This window comes from Hyperolius riggenbachi, chromosome 9 (genome assembly GCF_040937935.1).
Source record: "Hyperolius riggenbachi isolate aHypRig1 chromosome 9, aHypRig1.pri, whole genome shotgun sequence".
Taxonomy (NCBI): domain Eukaryota; kingdom Metazoa; phylum Chordata; class Amphibia; order Anura; family Hyperoliidae; genus Hyperolius; species Hyperolius riggenbachi.
Genome location: NC_090654.1, coordinates 218,706,413 through 218,726,009, shown reverse-complemented (window position 1 = coordinate 218,726,009; position 19,597 = coordinate 218,706,413). Strand labels below are relative to the sequence as shown.

The 19,597-nt window shown below is 43.0% G+C and overlaps 1 protein-coding gene across 1 annotated transcript in view; it reads left to right on the top strand.

Annotated features, from left to right (window-relative positions):
* CAPN3 (calpain 3) overlaps positions 1-19,597 on the top strand; it is a 196,813-nt gene that overhangs the window by 50,698 nt on the left and 126,518 nt on the right. The window contains exon 2 of the mRNA XM_068254017.1: positions 16,390-16,459. Coding sequence (XP_068110118.1) covers positions 16,390-16,459 — 70 coding nt within the window. The remainder of the gene's footprint in view (positions 1-16,389; positions 16,460-19,597) is intronic.

Sequence of the window (19,597 nt, the reverse complement as noted above, 5' to 3'; positions counted from 1 at the left end):
ACTTTTTGGTACTTTTTCCATTGCAAAGTGCTAAAAAAGTTATTTTAAAGGGACTCCGAGCAGTGCAGAAACTATGGAAAGATGCATATCATTTTAAAGCTCTCTTTCTCCTCTTTCCAATGATATATAAACCGCCGCCCTACGTCTTTTAGTTTTCGCTGCCCTACGCCTTTTAGTTTTCGCTATTTACGCGATTGAAATTTGCTGCGGCCGCGATTTCAATCGCGAAAATAAAGAAAACTAAAAGGCGTAGAGTGACGATTTAGGTGTCGCCAGAAAGAGGAGAAAGAGAGCTTTAAAATGATATCCATCTTTCCATAGTTACTTGTATTACACAGGACGACACTTTCCCCAGTGTCAGCAGCTCCATTCAGCAGAAAAAGTCAGCCTGTGTAATACAATGTAACTATGGAAAGATGGATATCATTTTAAAGCTCTCTTTCTCCTCTTTCTGGTGACACCTAAATCATTGCCCTATGCCTTTTTATCTTTCTTTATTTTCGCGATTGAAATCGCGGCCGCTGCAATTTCAATCGCAAAATAGCGAAAACTAAAAGGCATAAGGCAGCGGTTTATATATCATTGGAAAGAGGAGAAAGAGAGCTTTAAAATGATATGCATCTTTCCATAGTTTCTGTACTGCTCGGAGTCCCTTCAAAGAAAATATGAAAATGTATATCCTAAGAGAAAATTCAGGAGAATTATGAGGTCTACAAACTTAGAGGACTGGGTTGGATAAAACATTTAATAACAATGAAAACAGGATGAAAATGTACTACTAACCTTTCAAAATATGGCCGCATACCAGAAAGTGGTTCTACCTATGCCTTTTACCTGTGACCTTCTTTTGAGAGGTAAGTAATCTTACCATATCATCATTTTACTATTCTATTGAGCACCTTTTGCCTAGTTGTCTCACTTGTGTTTTAATTTATGCCACTTACCCTGAAAAATATGGTAGATTAGCTTGGCTGAATTTTGTATCCAGTTTTACACATCCCTCCAGTGTCGTTACTGTTGTTCACAGTTTAAAGGGAAACTTTAAGTGAACCAGAGATGGTTGGGCTTTTAACTATTGACTTTTTTATCTTTTCCTTTCACAGTAAAAAGCCCAGGTATCTGCTTAGGAAAGTATTTTATAGCTGTAATTTGTTATCAGCCAGAGTCCTGACTAGTGAAAACCTGTCAGTTCCATAGCTAATTATAAACTCTTTCAGGCAGGAAAAAAGAATAGAAGCACAGTATGAGTGTCTGTGTGCTTGCCACTGTGTATGCACATGTCTATCTCATCATGTTGCATGTCATCTCTGGTACACTTTAAAGGAACTGAAAAAAAAAGTTTCACTTACCTGGGGCTTCTACCAGCCCCCTGCAGCCGTCCTGTGCCCGCGCTGTCCTAGAACAATCCTCTGGTCCTTTACAGTGGCTGAGTTTTGATTTTGTCAACAGAGTCACTCATCGCCCACTGCACCTGCGTAGCCCTGGCTGCATGCATCCTCCATCACGCTCCCCCTGCCGGGAGTGTCCTTGTGACGTACCTCCAGAGTAGGATACCGTTGAGCTGAGAGCAGCAACCCTTGCAACTAGTCAACTGTTCACCCTGGAGTTGAAACAGGGATTCCCAGTAGACAAGGGGCAGGAGTGCTCGCGACACTGATGGCGTGGCGCCGAAACGCGTGACCAAGTTAGCGACGTGGCACTCCCGCGGACCAAGTCGGGTGGTGCAATGACTTGGTGATCCGAGGAACCTGTAAGTGAGGCAAGCAGAGAGGTTAGTTCCACCGGCGAAGGTCGGCAACAAGACAGGTCTTTGGACAGGCAGAGGGTCGGCAACAGGACAGGTCCTCAGACAAGCAGTGGTCGGCAACAGAGCGTGTAGTCGTACGGAGCAATAGTCGGCAACGGAGCGGGCAGTCAGACAAGCCAGGATCAGCATCCAAGAGGTTAACGGGCAGAACAAAGTTCACACACAGGAGTACACACAACAAGCTGCAATACTACAGCACTGGTCGCTTGCACTCTCCAGACTGAAATAGGCCGTTTGGCGCGAATGGCATGACGCGTCACGCACGCACGCGCACACGCAAGCATGCCCGCGCGCATGCGCAACGCGCCCGCAACCCGGAAATGCACATAACAGACCCCTAATGCGTGCGCGCGTGCCGCGCTACGTCGACAGCCTTCGCCGCCAACGCTTGCGCCGCGCCACGCAACGCACATAGGCACTGAACGCCAGACCCCCATTCCTGGGACCCCGACGACCCCCGCCAGGATGTCTGCCGGCTTTCGTGTGTACCAGCCGCCACGTCGGGACAGGTAACTGACCGTGACAATGCCCCCCCCCCCCAAGGAGCATCCTCCGGATGCCAACCGTAATTGGTTTACCCGGGAACTTGGCATAAAATTCCTTCAACAGTTCAGGTGCATGCATATTGGAAGCTATAGGAGAACAGAGGCGCCAGCAGGATAAAAGTGGATAAAAACTTTAAAATTTGCTTGGAGGAAGTGGTGGACTTACCTCCATAAAGCAGACACGAAAGACTGTCTTTATAATAGTAATCACATTTATTATATGGTACCCCAAAAGTGCAACGCGTTTCGCAGGCCGAGCCCGCTTCATCAGGCAATAAAGTGGGGACAAAACAGAATTCCAGCAGTAGCAGGTGTAGCGCTACACCTGCTACTGCTGGAATTCTGTTTTGTCCCCACTTTATTGCCTGATGAAGCGGGCTCGGCCTGCGAAACGCGTTGCACTTTTGGGGTACCATATAATAAATGTGATTACTATTATAAAGACAGTCTTTCGTGTCTGCTTTATGGAGGTAAGTCCACCACTTCCTCCAAGCAAATTTTAAAGTTTTTATCCACTTTTATCCTGCTGGCGCCTCTGTTCTCCTACTGCTATACCGTGTCCACCCCTGGTGGAGGGGTGATCTACCCCTTTTTCTCATCTACAGAGAGCGACTTCTTAATCCTGAGTGAGGACAGGTCTAATCTCCTCACCTGCTTATACAGTGGTTGCCTGTGTGGTAACCCACGTTTGTGAGTATATTCTTCTCACTGATTTGCCTTACTTCACTTATGTTTTGACATACTACACTATATTGGGCTCTCGGTTTCTCTATATTTTATATTGGAAGCTGGTTCCCAGGTATTCTCTTCTGGGCCATAGCCCTTCCATTTTACCAAGAACTGTAACCGACTACCCCTCTTCCTTGAATCCAAGACTTGTTCCACCTCAAACTCCTCTTCACCATCCACCAGCACAGGAGGTGGAGGTGGAATGATTCGGTCAGAAAAGGGATCTTCCTCCACAGGTTTCAGTAAGGCTACATGAAAAACAGGATGAATTTTTAGATTCTGGGGTAACTCCAGTTCATAGGCCACCTGGCTGATCTTCTTTTTTACAGGAAATGGTCCCACGAACTTAGGCCCCAATTTTTTGGAAGGACATGACAATTTCAGGTTTGTCGTAGATAACCAGACTAGGTCTCCTATCTTGAAATCCATATTACCCCTCCTGTGACGATCCGCCTTCTTCTTGAATGATTCCTGGGCGGCTGACATGGTTTGTTGCAATAACTTATTGTTATCAGAGAAAAATTCAATTAATTCAGTAGCAGCAGGTGCGGATGATTCTGATATGAGATTTGGCAAGAAAGACGGATGATAGCCATAATTGGCAAAGAATGGCGTCTGTTGAGTAGATGAATGAACCGAGTTATTGTATGCGAATTCAGCCAGCGGAAGAAGATGAACCCAGTTATCTTGAGAGCAGGTAGAAAAACATCTAAGGTACTGTTCAAGAGTCTGGTTGGTACGCTCGGTTTGCCCATTAGATTGTGGGTGATATGCAGAAGAAAAGTGCAGTTGGATGTTCAGTAACTTACACAGGGCTCTCCAAAACTGTGAGGTGAATTGTGTACCCCTGTCTGAAATGATGTCTCCAGGAATCCCGTGTAGACGAATAATTTCTTTAATAAAGGTAAGGGCAGTTGTCTGAGCTGACGGAGTGTTCTGCATAGGTACAAAATGTGCCATTTTCGATAAACGATCCACCACTACAAAAATGGTATTGTAGCTGTCGGAATCAGGTAGTTCGACAATAAAGTCCATAGATATGGAGAGCCATGGCCTAGATGGTACTGGAAGAGGGTTTAGAAGCCCCCAAGGTCTAAGTCTAGTTCCTTTGCAACGGTTACAGACCCGGCAAGACGTTACATAAGCTTTACAGTCTTTCCGTAATTCTGGCCACCAAAAATTCCGCCTAAGCAGTTCCTGCGTCTTGCTTACCCCGAAGTGGCCTGCCAACTCGTGATCGTGGCATAACTTAAGCACAGCTGATCATAATTCCCTAGGGACAAAATTTGTTCCCTCCCATATCCAGAGACCATCCTTCTGTGATAGTGGTATCTTAATCTCTTCAGGATGAACAGGTACGGCCTGACGGATCTGGTTAACTAGTTCTGGCTGTAGCATCAAAAAAATTTGGCTAGACAACACTGTATCCATAACTGGTTGGACCTCATCATCAGGGAACATTCGTGACAAAGCGTCAGGTTTAGTGTTCTTCGATCCGGGTCGATAAGTAATATGAAATGTAAATCGAGTAAAGAAAAGAGCCCATCTGGCTTGCCTAGGATTCAGACGTCTGGCGGTCTTGAGGTACTCCAGATTCCGATGGTCGGTATAAATCAGTATTGGGTGAGTTGCTCCCTCTAGTAGGTATCTCCACTCTTCTAGAGCATCCTTAATGGCCAATAGTTCCCTGTCTCCCACATCATAGTTCTTCTCAGACAGGGACAACTTCCGGGAATAAAATGCCACTGGGTGGAGCAACACTTTGGGACCCCTCCTTTGTGAAAGTACTGCCCCTACTGCGGTTTCGGATGCGTCCACTTCCAAGACAAAAGGTAAAGCTGGATCTGGATGTTTGAGTATCGGGGCAGAGGTAAAGTAAAGTTTCAATTTATCAAAGGCTTCCTGAGCTTCTCCAGTCCATTTGAAAGGTTTCTGTTGCTGAGTGAGTTGTGTAATTGGTAGGACTATGGCTGAAAAGTTTCTGATAAATCTACGGTAAAAGTTTGCGAATCCTATAAATCTCTGAACCGCTTTTCTATTCGTAGGAGCTGGCCAATCTAAAATAGCTTGAATCTTTTGAGGATCCATGATGAAGCCATTGGCAGAGATGATAAGCCCCAGAAACTGAATCGACTCCTGTTCAAACTGACATTTTTCTGCTTTTACATAAAGTTGATGAATCCTAAGTCGTGCTAGGACCTGTGAAACTTGATGACGATGTATTTCTAAGGAAGGAGAGAAGATTAGGATGTCATCCAAATAAACGATGATGAATCAATCCAGAAAATCCTTTAACACATCATTAATGAAATATTGGAAGGTTGCCGGAGCGTTGCACAGGCCGAAGGGCATAACTAGATACTCAAAATGTCCGTATCGGGACCTGAAAGCCGTCTTCCATTCATCTCCTGTTCTTATTCTTATCAAATTATACGCCCCTCTCAGATCGAGTTTTGTAAAAATCTTGGCTTCACGTAGCTTTTGAAATAGCTCTGGAATCAATGGTAACGGGTAGCGATTCTTAATGGTGACTTTATTAAGCTCTCTATAATCAATGCACGGACGAAGTGTTTTATCTTTTTTCTCCACAAAGAAGATGCCTGCCCCTGCTGTTGAGGTTGATGGCTGGATAAATCCTTTTCTTAAGTTTTCTTCAATATACTGTTTCAACACTTTCTGTTCAGGCTCTGATAATGGAAACATCTTGCCAAACGGGACAGCTGCCCCAGGAATCAAATCAATTGGACAGTCATAGGGACGATGGGGAGGTAGCAGATCAGCCCCTTTTTCGTCAAACACATCCAAAAAATCGTGATATTGTTCCGGAATAAGTTGCTGCAAAGGTGAGATACACAGTAGAGATCCAGTGGAATTGCAGATTGTCTTAATACAATGATTTTCACAGTAAGGAGAAGAGAAACGAACTTCCCCAGTAATCCAATTGATCAATGGGTTATGTGCTTTTAACCACGGTAAACCCAAAATAATAGGGTACAGAGGAGAGGCCACTAGGTCAAACTTGAGTAACTCCCGATGATTCATCAGACTGAAGGTGTTGATCAATGTGGTTTCCAAGGTAACAGGCCCAGAACTGATCGATGATCCATCTGCCAAATGGATATGGAGTGGTTCCTTACGGGATTGAATTGGGATTTGATGTTGAGTGGCAAATGAAATGTCCATGAAGCAGCTGCAGGCTCCTGAATCAATTATAGCGGTAATATTAAGGTTTCTTCCTGGAAGCTGTAACAAGATGGGAATAGAAAAATGGTTATTCTCGAAAGTAACCGAGGTAGAATATGATGTCTTATAAGTAGATTCCTTACCCAATGGTCGGACTGGACATGACTGGATAAAGTGTCCCGAGGCTCCGCAATAGAAACAAAGGTTATTTTGTCTTCTTCGTGCTCTTTCTTCGGTGGTTAAGGCTGACCGGATGACTCCTAACTGCATGGGTTCCGGCTGATCTGCAGAAGCAGCAACAGTAGGTGAAGCGGACGTCACAGGGGGTGCTGAAGTAGGAACAAAGAAAGACCGTGAGGATCCTGCTGTAGATCTTTCTAACTGTCTCTCCCGAAATCTCCGGTCAATCTGTAAGGCCGATATGATCAGCGCATCCAATGTTGCAGGTACTCCAACCCGTGCCAGTTCATCCTTAAGACTTTCCGATAATCCCAAACGATATTGGTGACGTAATGCAGACTCATTCCACTCAGTATCCGATGCCAAACAGCGGAATTCTGACGTGTACTCCTCTACCGTACGTCTACCCTGTCGTAGGTTACTCAAGGCTGTTTCTGCCGTTACACTGCGTTGTGGGTCGTCATAGAGCAGGGCCATGGCCGTAAAGAGTTCCGCAGTAGAATTCAAACAAGGATGCTTCTTATCCATTAGCTGATGAGCCCATGACTGAGGTTCTCCGGATAACAGGGAGACAATAAATCCCACTTGAATTTCTTCTGAAGCAAACGTGCGAGGTTGCAATGAAAAATATAGTTGGCAAGAGTGTTGAAAAGCGCGGAACTTGCCACGGTTTCCAGAAAAACGTTCCGGGATCGGCACTCGGGGTTCCGGGGCATAAGTCAGAGGGGCTGGAGTTACATTGACCGGTGCTGATGCAGGGACGGGTTGAGCCACAGCAGGGGCAGGTAATTGCTGAATAGGAGCAGGATTCGCATTGGTCATAGCGTCGAGTTGTCCCTGAAGTCGTTGGTGTCCCGCTTGAAGCTCCTTAATAGCATCGGTTAATGTGGACATCTGGTTGCATAGGGTACTCAGGACGTATCCATTTTGTGGCTGTAGTATTCTGTGACGTACCTCCAGAGTAGGATACCGTTGAGCTGAGAGCAGCAACCCTTGCAACTAGTCAACTGTTCACCCTGGAGTTGAAACAGGGATTCCCAGTAGACAAGGGGCAGGAGTGCTCGCGACACTGATGGCGTGGCGCCGAAACGCGTGACCAAGTTAGCGACGTTGCACTCCCGCGGACCAAGTCGGGTGGTGCAATGACTTGGTGATCCGAGGAACCTGTAAGTGAGGCAAGCAGAGAGGTTAGTTCCACCGGCGAAGGTCGGCAACAAGACAGGTCTTTGGACAGGCAGAGGGTCGGCAACAGGACAGGTTCTCAGACAAGCAGTGGTCGGCAACAGAGCGGGTAGTCGTACGGAGCAATAGTCGGCAACGGAGCGGGCAGTCAGACAAGCCAGGATCAGCATCCAAGAGGTTAACGGGCAGAACAAAGTTCACACACAGGAGTACACACAACAAGCTGCAATACTACAGCACTGGTCGCTTGCACTCTCCAGACTGAAATAGGCCGTTTGGCGCGAATGGCATGACGCGTCACGCACGCACGCGCACACGCAAGCGCGCCCGCGCGCATGCGCAACGCGCCCGCAACCCGGAAATGCACATGACAGACCCCAAATGCGCGCGCGCGTGCCGCGCTACGTCGACAGCCTTCGCCGCCAACGCTTGCGCCGCGCCACGCAACGCACATAGGCACTGAACGCCAGACCCCCATTCCTGGGACCCCGACGACCCCCGCCAGGATGTCTGCCGGCATTCGTGTGTACCAGCCGCCACGTCGGGACAGGTAACTGACCGTGACAGTCCTGCTCATGCACAGTATGAGATTTTCTCATACTGCGCATGCAGGAGACCAGAGGATCGTTCCAGGATGGTGCAGGTGCAGGACGCTGGTAGAAGCCCAAGGTAAGCAAAACTCTTTTTTTTTCAGTTCACTTAAGTTTCCCTTTAAATGCTTCTAGGGTATTTTAATTTGAAGCGTAGTTTGACAGCTCTAATTGCCTGCCAATGGGTTATATTTCTTGGATACAACAGTTATACTCTTTCCCTGAAATGCTTCTTTTAGCTTCTTCCACTCATGTAAGAGTATTGGGTGTAAGGACTGTTAGCGAGTTGCATTAGCAAGTTATATAAGTTAGCGAGTTATATAAATATTTCATGAGATAATGAAGGATTTTGCATGAAAAACTGCTTTGTGAATTGAGCTACCTTTTTTTGCCTTGAGCGCTGAACGTACATGAAAGGTACACAATGCACATGCACAATAACTTTCATTCTTGTGAACAATTGTGCATCAATCAGGTTGACAACACTTCGGACACAAGCGCAATAAAGACAAATGTACTTTTAAATGGAGAGAGGAGAGGTAATGACAGGTGGTGCACAAACAAGCAGCTTCCTGCAGGAGGTCTAAGTAAAGGAAACCTCCAATATAGGTTCCCCGGTGGTCTAGAGTGGGCCATACATAATGCAAAGTGGGGAAATCACTTGAGGGCCAAATGTAATGGCTCTGAGGGCCAAATTTGGTCCGTGGGCCGGAGTTTGACATGTATGCCCTAAGGGAAGGCTTCATCAGTGACTGAAAATAGACACACTGTTAGCTGTGTATGTTGTTATGCACACAGCATTGTGCCGCAGATTTTATTCAAAGCATAGATAGTGAGTACATAAAGCACCGATTGACCATTCGGTGTTCATTTTATAAAACAGATAAACTACAGGAGCTTTTTAAATGCTAGAGATTTTAAAAGCTCTCGGAAATGCAATGCTATGGGGGATTTTTACAAAATCACATTGCTCCAGTGTGCACACACACATAGGATAACATTAGCAGGAGCTTTTAAAATCACAAAGCTCTCAAAAAAGCTCTTCTCCTGTGCACCAACCCTTAATCAGATTTGATCTTAAATACCAAAAGGAAAAGTCGTTTTGATAGACTAATGCTCTAGGAAAGTTTAACCATTAAAGCTAATATCAGGCACACGTACAGCTTCAGATATTAGGCAGCTGTGAAAAATCCCCCTGCTACAAGATATGCTGCAGCTGACTTGTCACATTTGGAAAATGGCCATAATGCTGTCTCCAGTTTCAAAACCATCCAGTTAAAGAACAGGGAGTCAAACTCAGTCACATAGAGGGTCTAAGCTGCAGGACATTGTGGGTCGAGATTTAAGATTTAAGTGATTTTATTGCTAAGATTTAACAATTACTGAACAGTCTCAAATAGGTGCATATAATAAGGACCCCAGCTAAAAAGGGGCACCAGATATAAACAACATTAACCATTTAAGGATCCTTAAGGATCACAGACCTAAACCCCCCTAGTGACCATGCTATTTTTTACAAATTAGGCCACTGCAGCTTTAAGGGCTCGCTGCAGGGCCGTACAACTCAGTACACAAGTGATGCCCCCCCCTTTTCTGCCCACCAACAGAGATTTCTGTTGGTGGGCTCTGATCGCTGCTGAGGTGTTTGTTTGTTTTTTTGTTTTGTTTTTTAAATATTTATTTGGGGGTTTTTTTGTAATAAAAATTATGATTTTTTATTTTTTTATTTCCCCGATTCCTCCCCCCCCCCCCCCTTCCCACCAGGCAATCATATAATTGTTTTTTATACACGCAGCTAGCACTTTGCCCGCGCCGATTCGCCGCTAACCGTCGCATCAGAGGGTGCCCCCCCGAGATCCATGCGCTGCCTGGCCAATCAGTGCCAGGCAGCACTGAGGGGTGGATCGGGACTCCCTCTGATGTCACGACGTCGGTGACGTCATCGTGCCCGTCGCCATGGTGACGGGGGAAGCAACAGCTAGCTAGCTTTCACTGTAGCGTTAATGAGCATTTCCTGCTGTGATTGCAAGTCTACCTTTTAATTCTCAGATGATTTGATAGATTTTTCTGAAGGGTATATTTAGCATACCTACCTCGATGTTTAGTGTTAATATGCCTACACAAATGTTACTCCTTCACCGCTGACAATGCCTCATTATGCAAAACATATACCAGTTTGTGTTTATATACATTCACTTTCCCATCTTTTATTAAACTGTCTTCCTTGGACCCTAACTTTTCTCTTCTAGGACATTTTGGGATTTATGATAACATGTTTAACCTCCACAGAGATTAAGCACAGAGATACGGGATCTAAATACCTCTGTGGTTTTTCTGTTCCTCTCCTCATTGTAATGTCCTGGTCCCTGTAGCCACTCCTTGAAAAGTTTGGCTTTTGGTAAAATTTTCGCTTTTGGTCAAATTTTCAGAAAGGAAGAGGCAGGCTTGCTCCAATATTCCCTCCTCTTAAAGTCCACTCCGACCCACGTGGCGGTGATTGACAGCGCCGATCACGCAGGTGCAGTACAGAGCGACCTCCAGGTCGCTCTGACGTCATCGCCGGGGACCGGGTCGGAGCTCCAGCGAACGGCTGCAGGGAGAGCAGCGGCGAGGGACGTGCTGGGAGCTTAGGGCTGGAGGAAGCCCCGGTAAGTAGCGCTTGTTTTCTTCATTTTTGCCGGACAACTCCTTTAAGGGATGTAATTGAGGCATTGAAGCAGAGGAAAAGGGTGAATGATAGGGGGTTACATTGCAGAAAGCCTTCCTCTTCCAGTGTGAAAATCTGACTTTAGTTAAAAGGCAAACTTTTCAAGACATCATTGCAGAAATGGGGCGCAACAAGGAGAGGAACAGACTACAGACAGAGGTAAGTGAATCCAACATGAACATACCACTGTGCTTACCATAGGTAGCTTTGCCTTGGGTCAGGTGTCCTTTATGTAGAAAACACAACACTCTAGGGTCAGGACATCACTTATAGTTTACCAGCAATATGCTGTTTGAAATAGCATTGATCTTTTTTGGGACAATGATATGCATCTGAACCTCTCAGGGTAGGGGGTGACATCAAATGGCTTGGGGACCACATTTGGTTTGTAGGCCTTGAGTTTGACACCTGTGCTTAAGAGCAGGTCTTCCCAACCCTGTCCTCAAGTACCACCAAGAGTGCATGTTTTGCAGAAAACCACAAACATGCACGGGTGACAAGTTTTTAACTAGACTATCTTCTCTCGGGTTGATTCTTAAAGGACATCCAAGGTTAAAATTAACCAATGAGATAAACAATTGTATGTAACCTTCTTCTAAAAATGACTTTTTTTAAGGCATTCCACAGTTTTAATATATATTTAAATTTACTTTCTAAGTTTTTACTGTTTCATGGCCTCTTTTCAATGGCACATTCATTGAAGTATGCGAGAGCTAAAATCTGCAAACTATTTAACCTTTTTTTTTTCAACAATAAAACTTTTAATGGAAAACTTCTTGTACATACAGCGTATTTCAGTAAGCAATAGTTTTCATTTCCGATTTTGGTATCAGTCATTGATCAACTACAGAATGAAGCCAAATCTGTGAGTAATAATCATGTCATTATCATAACAGCAATTACAATGGTGCGTATAGATCAGCCAAAAGTATCTAACAGTTCCCGGTTCCGGTGGCCTATAATGCTCACAAAAGTCATCTATTTAACCTTTTTATCTCTTTCCCACTCTCAGAAGCCATTTACTCTCTGGAAAGTACTGTATGGCTGCAATTCCTTATCAGTGAGGGCTGCGTTATAGTCCGACCCGGTCCTGACCCGGACAGAAATTGTCACTTGCATACCTGATTTTTAACTCTTTCAGCCAGAGAAAGAAAAAAAAGGAACATAGCATAGTTATTTGTGTGCTTGGTACTGTACATACACATGTCTATCTCATTATGTAACATGTCACTAGGGATGATCAGAACGAACAAATTCCGTTCCGCCGGAATTTGCGGTTTCTACCAGAGCTAAATTCCATCGCTATGAGAATTCCGCCGGCTTCCAGTGGAAAAATTAAAATAATCGCAAATGGAACCTTGTTTATGCTATATGATAGCCCATAGACCCTATTGACTGTTCCTTTAGTCCTTTTTCTCCCCTCTCCTGGAGGGAGGAGGGTCTCGTCTTCCAGGGAATAGTAGAATTTTAAAAGCCAGCTTACATAACTTGGCCAGGAATTGAACCCAGGTCTAGTGCTTGGTAGGTAGCTCTCTTCACCGCTATACCACCACCAACACTACACGCTGAAGCCAGCCTAGCATGTACCATTATGATATATCCAAGAGAAAAATGAGCTTGCTTAGGGATGGTTTTAAGCTGAAAATTCTGTTCAATGGCATCAAGTCCTAGAGAGAGAGAGAGAGAGAGAAAGCTCATTTTTCTCTTGGATATATCACAATGGTACATGCTAGGCTGGCTTCAGCATGTAGCATTGTAGTGTGTTGTGTAGGTGGTATAATGGTTAGGATATCAGCCTACAGAGCGGTAGGCCTGGGTTCAAATCCTGGGCCTGGCCAATGTATGTGAGTTGGCTTTCAAAATCCTACAAATCCCTAAGCAAGCTCATTTTTATCTTGGATATATCATAATTGTACATGCTAGGCTGGCTTCAGCATGTAGTGTTGGTGGTGGTATAGTGGTGAAGAGAGCTACCTACCGAGCACTAGACCTGGGTTCAATTCCCGGCCAAGACCTGGGCTCAATGCCCGGCCAAGGTATGTAAGCTGGCTTTTGAAATTCTACAATTCCCTGGAAGACGAGACCCTCCTCCCTCCGGGAGGAGGGATGAGGGAGTGAGGAGGGGAGTCTATTGAGTAGAAATACTTCTTATTAGGCAGAAATCAGTCAGGGGGGGAAAAATTTGAATTCCGCGGAATTCCGTTTTGTTCTGCGGAAATTCCGAAATAGGGCTATAGCAATTCTGTTCCGTCGCTTCGGAACCGGTATCACCAAATTCCGTCCGGAATCGCGGAATTTATAATTCTGCGGAATGCAGCGACCATCCCTTCATGTCACCTCGGATGTCCTTTAACTCTTTCTTTACAAAAACTCTTACTGGTTACGTTACTATACCACTGCCCTCCTCACTCTTATTTGTGATATTTAGACTTGTGTATTCTATCTCATTTTTTAACAAAAAAGCTTTCAAGAGAAATTAAAAAGTGATAATTCAAACTTCAGTACAATTTGTTTGTAATCCTCTTGTCCGGAGTGCACTTTCTTATCAGTCCAACTGAACAACCTTCCAGTTTCTTGGAGACTCTGTCAGTGTTGGATGAGATCAACTGAATAGAATGTATAAATACACTGAGGAAGTGCTGAGTAAGTGTAAAATGGATGAGCAAATTCCAGACTTGAAAGCAGGTTTTGGTAATCGGCTTACCAACTGCTGTGGGGGAATTTCTGAAGGGAAGGAGGCAGTCATAGTGCAAAGAATCCTACTGGGATGCAAGTAGTAGCCTTATTGCATGTCAGGATGCCCCATGTGACTGTTTAGATGCTAAAGTTTCATGTGTGACTGAGGTTAAACATTACTATCCAAAGGTTAACTTCTGCATAAGCCGCTCTTAATACCTCATTAATACATTATTTCACCATGGATGAATAAAGATAGATAGCTCTACGGAACACCACCAAGTGAATCAGGTCTGTTAGGTGTTAAGCTGCTTTAGAGCAGAATCCATTTCTTGCTACTGGTACTTCATTTATTTAAGTGGAATGCCAAACAGCAACAGTATAAAAAACTAGTTCAGGGCCTTAACCACTTCACCTCTAAGGGTCGTTTTACACTTTATCAGTTGCTGTCAGCTGTAACTAAAAGGACAACTGATGTGCAGTCCAGTGTCCATGTTTCCCTGTGGCCTCTTTCACACTACACGCTGAAAAACTGAAGCTTTTTCACAATCCATTGCTCCATTACATAGCAATGTATTAAAATGTATGACGGGTAAAAGTTAAGTTCCCCTTAAAAACCAGAGCAAATTTCAAATTTCCATTCATACCCAATAACTTCATCATTACTTATCACACCTAAATGATCTGTGCATTGTTTGTTTGTTTGTTTGTTTGTTTGCCACAAATTAGGATTTCTTTGGGTGCTACCTCTCCCATGCCCAGGCCGCGTCTGGTTCCGTGTTCAGTTTGCGTGCGTACCCCAAGCTCCGCCCTACGCGTTTTGTCACGCTTGTGACTCATCAGGGGCTGGAGTGCGCACGCTCCCCATTGCATTATGTATTCACAATAACCCCGCCTCCTCCCAATACTTCCCAACCCACCTCTAGGTGTAAGATAGAAGGCGGGACATCATGGGAGGCCGGACCGGTCCCGTTTACATAGTTCAGAATACACATAAATCATTAAAATAAAACATACCCCCCACATTCCATACAAATATCATTAAACAGATGCAGATATCCATACCAATTTCCTGCTACTTCCAGAAATGTATATAAACCTGTTTGCAAAATTACATAAAGCATATTGCCATTACTCACTACGTGCACCATTGCCAATTACCCCGCTATCCCCTATTGCTACACCCTCCCTCCCCCATAGTGCAAAACCTGACATGTACAGTATTATGTATATTATAATAACGCATACCCCAAACTAATTCATTATCAAATGTTCATATCCCCCATATCCTACATATACTAGTGGCGATACATATATTGTATAAATACATTGCATGATAATCATGTGGGATTCCCCAATATCTATTATCTTTTTGTATAATTATATCCACCTTAGCAAAGTGATACAATGAAAGACTACAATTCATCCCTATCCCCTCTCCATACAAGCACTACGACCACAGAAGCTAGAGACTTTTGGCACAAAGTCAGTTGCTTAAAGTGGGATTTAGCTCTATACATAATGAATAAAAAAAGATCATCTGTCAGCCTTACAATAAATGTAGTGTACCTGTAATACCTTTTCCTGTGTCCAAAGCCTGCAGAGTCTGCAGAACTCTTAATAGTATTTTAAGCACAAGTCAGCATTCGAGGCAATGTCAACTTCACTGCACACATCTGCCCCCAAACATTTTTCTAAGGAGAGATACCCATTATGTCAGCAATGTAGCTGTGATTCTAGCCATTTCTAAACAATTCTTTTAACCTTTTATCTTGAGCCTGCATTGCTTTTAATATTGTATTGCTAACTCCTAGCCGAACTTTGCGCACCACCCTGTGGACTTGATTGAGCACCACCCTCTTAGGTGCGGGTTCAGTCCCAGGAGGGAGGAGTTTTTGTAAATGTAAATTTTTTTTGTTTATGTTAAGCTATAACTAAGACTCTTGTGTCCTGAAATGTGTCAGTTATTGTAATGTCTTTTTGGATGAGTCTTTAAGGTATACTGCCTTTACCTACTGCTTTGTGTGTTGCGCATTTCTGTTCCTGTCCTGTATATAAGAGACCAGAATATGGACTTACATTCTTAGATTACCCAATCACATGTGATATTTTCCATGAAGAGGAAGGCAATAAATAACAGTAGACCTCTCAGTATGCAAGAATATGTTCAATAGCAATGAGATTTTAGTCTCATTTGTTTCATGATTAGTGAAGTTTGAACTCTGCATTTAGCTTCCTCTGTTGTAGCTTTAAAGAGGACCTGTAAGAAAAAACCCTTGTGGGTACTTATTACCTCAGGAGGGGGAAGCCTCCGGATCCAAATGATACCCCCCCCCCCCCTTCCTCCTGTGCAGCACAGATCCAGCACTGGGACCCCAAACCGCAGCAGATGGCAATAGTTACCAGGCACAGTACGATCTTCTCCCTTGGACCCTGGTGGAAATAACAGAGCCCGATCAGGAGCACTGTACTGCGATGGCTCAGGATCCTAAATGTAAATATCACCATGTTCTGCAGATGCTACTACATGCTTGTTAGCGGATTTTCGGGGGGAGCCAGTGCTAGGGGCACTTTTTTTCCTTACAGATTCTCTTTAACAGACAAATTATGTAAAAACAATACTTGAATCTGCACTAATGATTTGCTAACATCCAACATTTAGCTAATATGCATTTATTCATGTAATATGTATGTATTCATATAATTGTATAACTTGTCTTTATAGCTATTTTAATTACTACAGTTTTACATCGGCAAAACATGCATTCACGTTTTTCATTTCTATTGCAGGAAATATGTGAAAATCCCCAGTTTATAATTGGAGGAGCAAACAGGACGGATATCTGTCAAGGAGATTTAGGTAAGTCAGAAACTGTATGTTATTTTAATCACAAATTAATTCAGATATCAATATAAGTACATTTTTACTCCTATTCTGAAAGACTGAGGTAGGGACACACAATACAGTTTTTTATATTTCTCTTCAATTCAAGAAGTACAATACAGGTAGTCCCCAGTTAACGAACGACATAGGGACTGTAGGTTCGTTCTTAGCCTGAATCTGTTTTTAAGTCGGAACATTGTGCCATCTCTTTACCCTGTACCTACTCTGTGCCCCTCTGTCCTTCCAGTGTCCCCCTCTGTGTCACCTCTGCCCTCTGTACCTGCTTATACAAGTTTAAAAGCCATTTTTTCTTTGAATTTTTTAAAATCGATTTTCTCAAAAACTGGACTAGACTTCAATTTGAAAAAAAAACTATTTTTGACTTGTTCACATGGACACAAAGAATCCATGCCATTCGCATTGGCGGGCCGTTCATAAGTCGGGGACTACCTGTACATTTCTTTGATTGATTGTAATATTTAAAAAATCTAACCAATGTATCAAACACGTATTCAATTTCTCCCAAATTGTGAAAAAAATGATTGAAGTCTGAAAAATTTGCTTGCAGCTATAAAATGAAGAAATTGACAATCTATCCTATACCATTCAATCTTCTGAAAAATTGTACAGAAATTCCCGCCTCACCTGATCAAGTTTTTAAAAAAAATTCCAACAGTCCAGAACCTCTTTTATCAAATAAAAATGGAAAATCTATCAGATTCCTCAAATGAATTAAAAAAAAAAAAAACCTTTCAGTTTCTCTGTACAACTGATCTTTTTTATCTAATTGCTGTAAAATCGAATCATTTTATTGTATGGCCACCTTTAAGGTGCCCATTAACAGTACAATTTTTTCACCAAACGTGATCTTTTGATGCGATTTTAATGGTTGAATTGTATAGAAAATTTGCCGTTTACGAAGGCAATCGATAAGGAATGATTTTTTTTTGTTGATTGCTAAATAGGATAAAATCAACCCGGAAGTTGGATTTTATGATCGAATTTTAAGAAAGAATTGTTAAATAAATGTGAACAATCGATAATTGACTTCCGATTAGTTACTAATATTGTTCAAATTGCGTCGAAAGATTGTATCTGATGAAAAAATTGTACCGTTAATGGGCACCTTTAGACTGATGGAATAAATAAAAACATCCAGTTTATCTTTTCGAGAGGTTTTTAGTATTTTAATGTTCTGAAAAAAAACTGCCAATTTCATTAACACAATATTACAGCTACCAAAGTAACTGTAAAGCATCCGTAAAATAAGACAATTGCTATCTACTATTATTATTATTTGTTATTTATATAGCGCTGACATCTTACGCAGCACTGTACAGTATATATATATATATATATATATATATATATATAATGTCTTGTCACTAAGGCGCCTTTTACACTAAGGGCCCTTTTACACTTAATCAGTTGCTCTCAGTTATAACTGAAAGAAAACTGATTTTCAAAGTAATGTCCATGTTTTCCTATGGCACCTTTAACTCTTATTGCGTTTTAACTGAACTTTTTTCACAATGCACTGCTATGGAAAAAACACATACTAACGCGTACCAACTGATTAAGTGTAAATGGGGCCTTGGGCCCCGTTTACACTTAGTTGCTCTCAGTTATAACGGAAAGAAAACTGATTTTCAAAGTAATACCCATGTTTTCCTATGGCACCTTTCACACTTAATGCATTTTAACTGAAATATTTTTCACAATGCACTGCTATGGAAAAAACGCGTACTAACACGCACTAACGCGTACTAATGCATACTAACGCACACCAACGCATACCAACTGATTGAGGGCCTGAACCCACTAACGCAGTGGTGTCCGCTTTTCAGAAACACATCAATGTTACAGATGCTAAAAAAACGGACACCACTGCATTCAACTGCGCTAGTGGGCTCAGGCCCTAAATGTAAATGGGCCCTTAAATCCACTGTGTTTGGCATGCGTTTGCATTAGTATGCGTTGGTACGCCATAGTGCGCGTTTTTTCCTGAAATGTAACAAAAACCTATTTGTTACTACAATCCCTGCACTCTTTTTTGCAGATGCCAGCATGTGGGGAATGTAACAAATAGGTTTTTGTTACATTTCAGTCAAAAACGCACACTAAATGCATACTAATGCAAACGCATGCCCAACACAATGGATTAAGTATAAAAGGACCCTGACGCCCCGTTTACACTTAATCAGTTGGTATACTTTTTTTTTTCTCCATAGCAGTGCATTGTGAAAAAGATTTCAGTTAAAACGTGTTAAAGAGAAACTCCAACCAAGAATTGAACTTTATCCCAATCAGTAGCTGATACCCCCTTTTACATGAGAAATAGAATGATTTTCACAAACAGACCATCAGGGGGCGCTGTGTGACTGATTTTGTGCTGAAACCACTCCCACTAGAGACTCTGAATACCTCGGTACTCCTGGCAAACTGCCACAATGTAACAATGTTCACAGACAGGAAATGGCTGTTTAGAGCTGTCTAACAGCCAGAACAGCTAGAAACAGCTACATAACATGCCCACAGTAACAATGTCCCCATGTAATACATGTCAGAATGTGAATCTGGGAGAGGAAAGATTTTACAATGAGCAAACACTGACTAAATCATTTATACATAATTATGGTAAAAAATGAAGCACTTTTTTTACTACATTATTTTCACTGGAGTTCCTCTTTAAGAGTGAAAGGTGCCATAGGAAAACATGGGCATTACTTTGAAAATCAGTTGTTCTTTCTGTTATAACTGAGAGCAACTGATTAAGTGTAAACAGGGCCTTACTGTCCCTCAAAGGAGCTGACAATATAAACTCTACCATTGTCATATGTCTATGTATGTGTCATGTAGTGAATGTATTGTAGTCTAGGGCCAATTTAGGTGGGAACCAATTACCTTATCTGTATGTTTCTGGAATGTGGGAGGAAACTAGAGTGCCTGGAGGAAACCCACACAGACACAGGGAAACGTACAAACTCCTTGCAGGTAGTGCCCTGGCTGGGATTCGAACCGGGGACCCAGCACTGTAAGGCGAGAGCACTTACCACTACACTGCCCACTAGTCTCCCCCCTCCCCCTTCCCCTTAGATTGTAAACCTTTGGCAG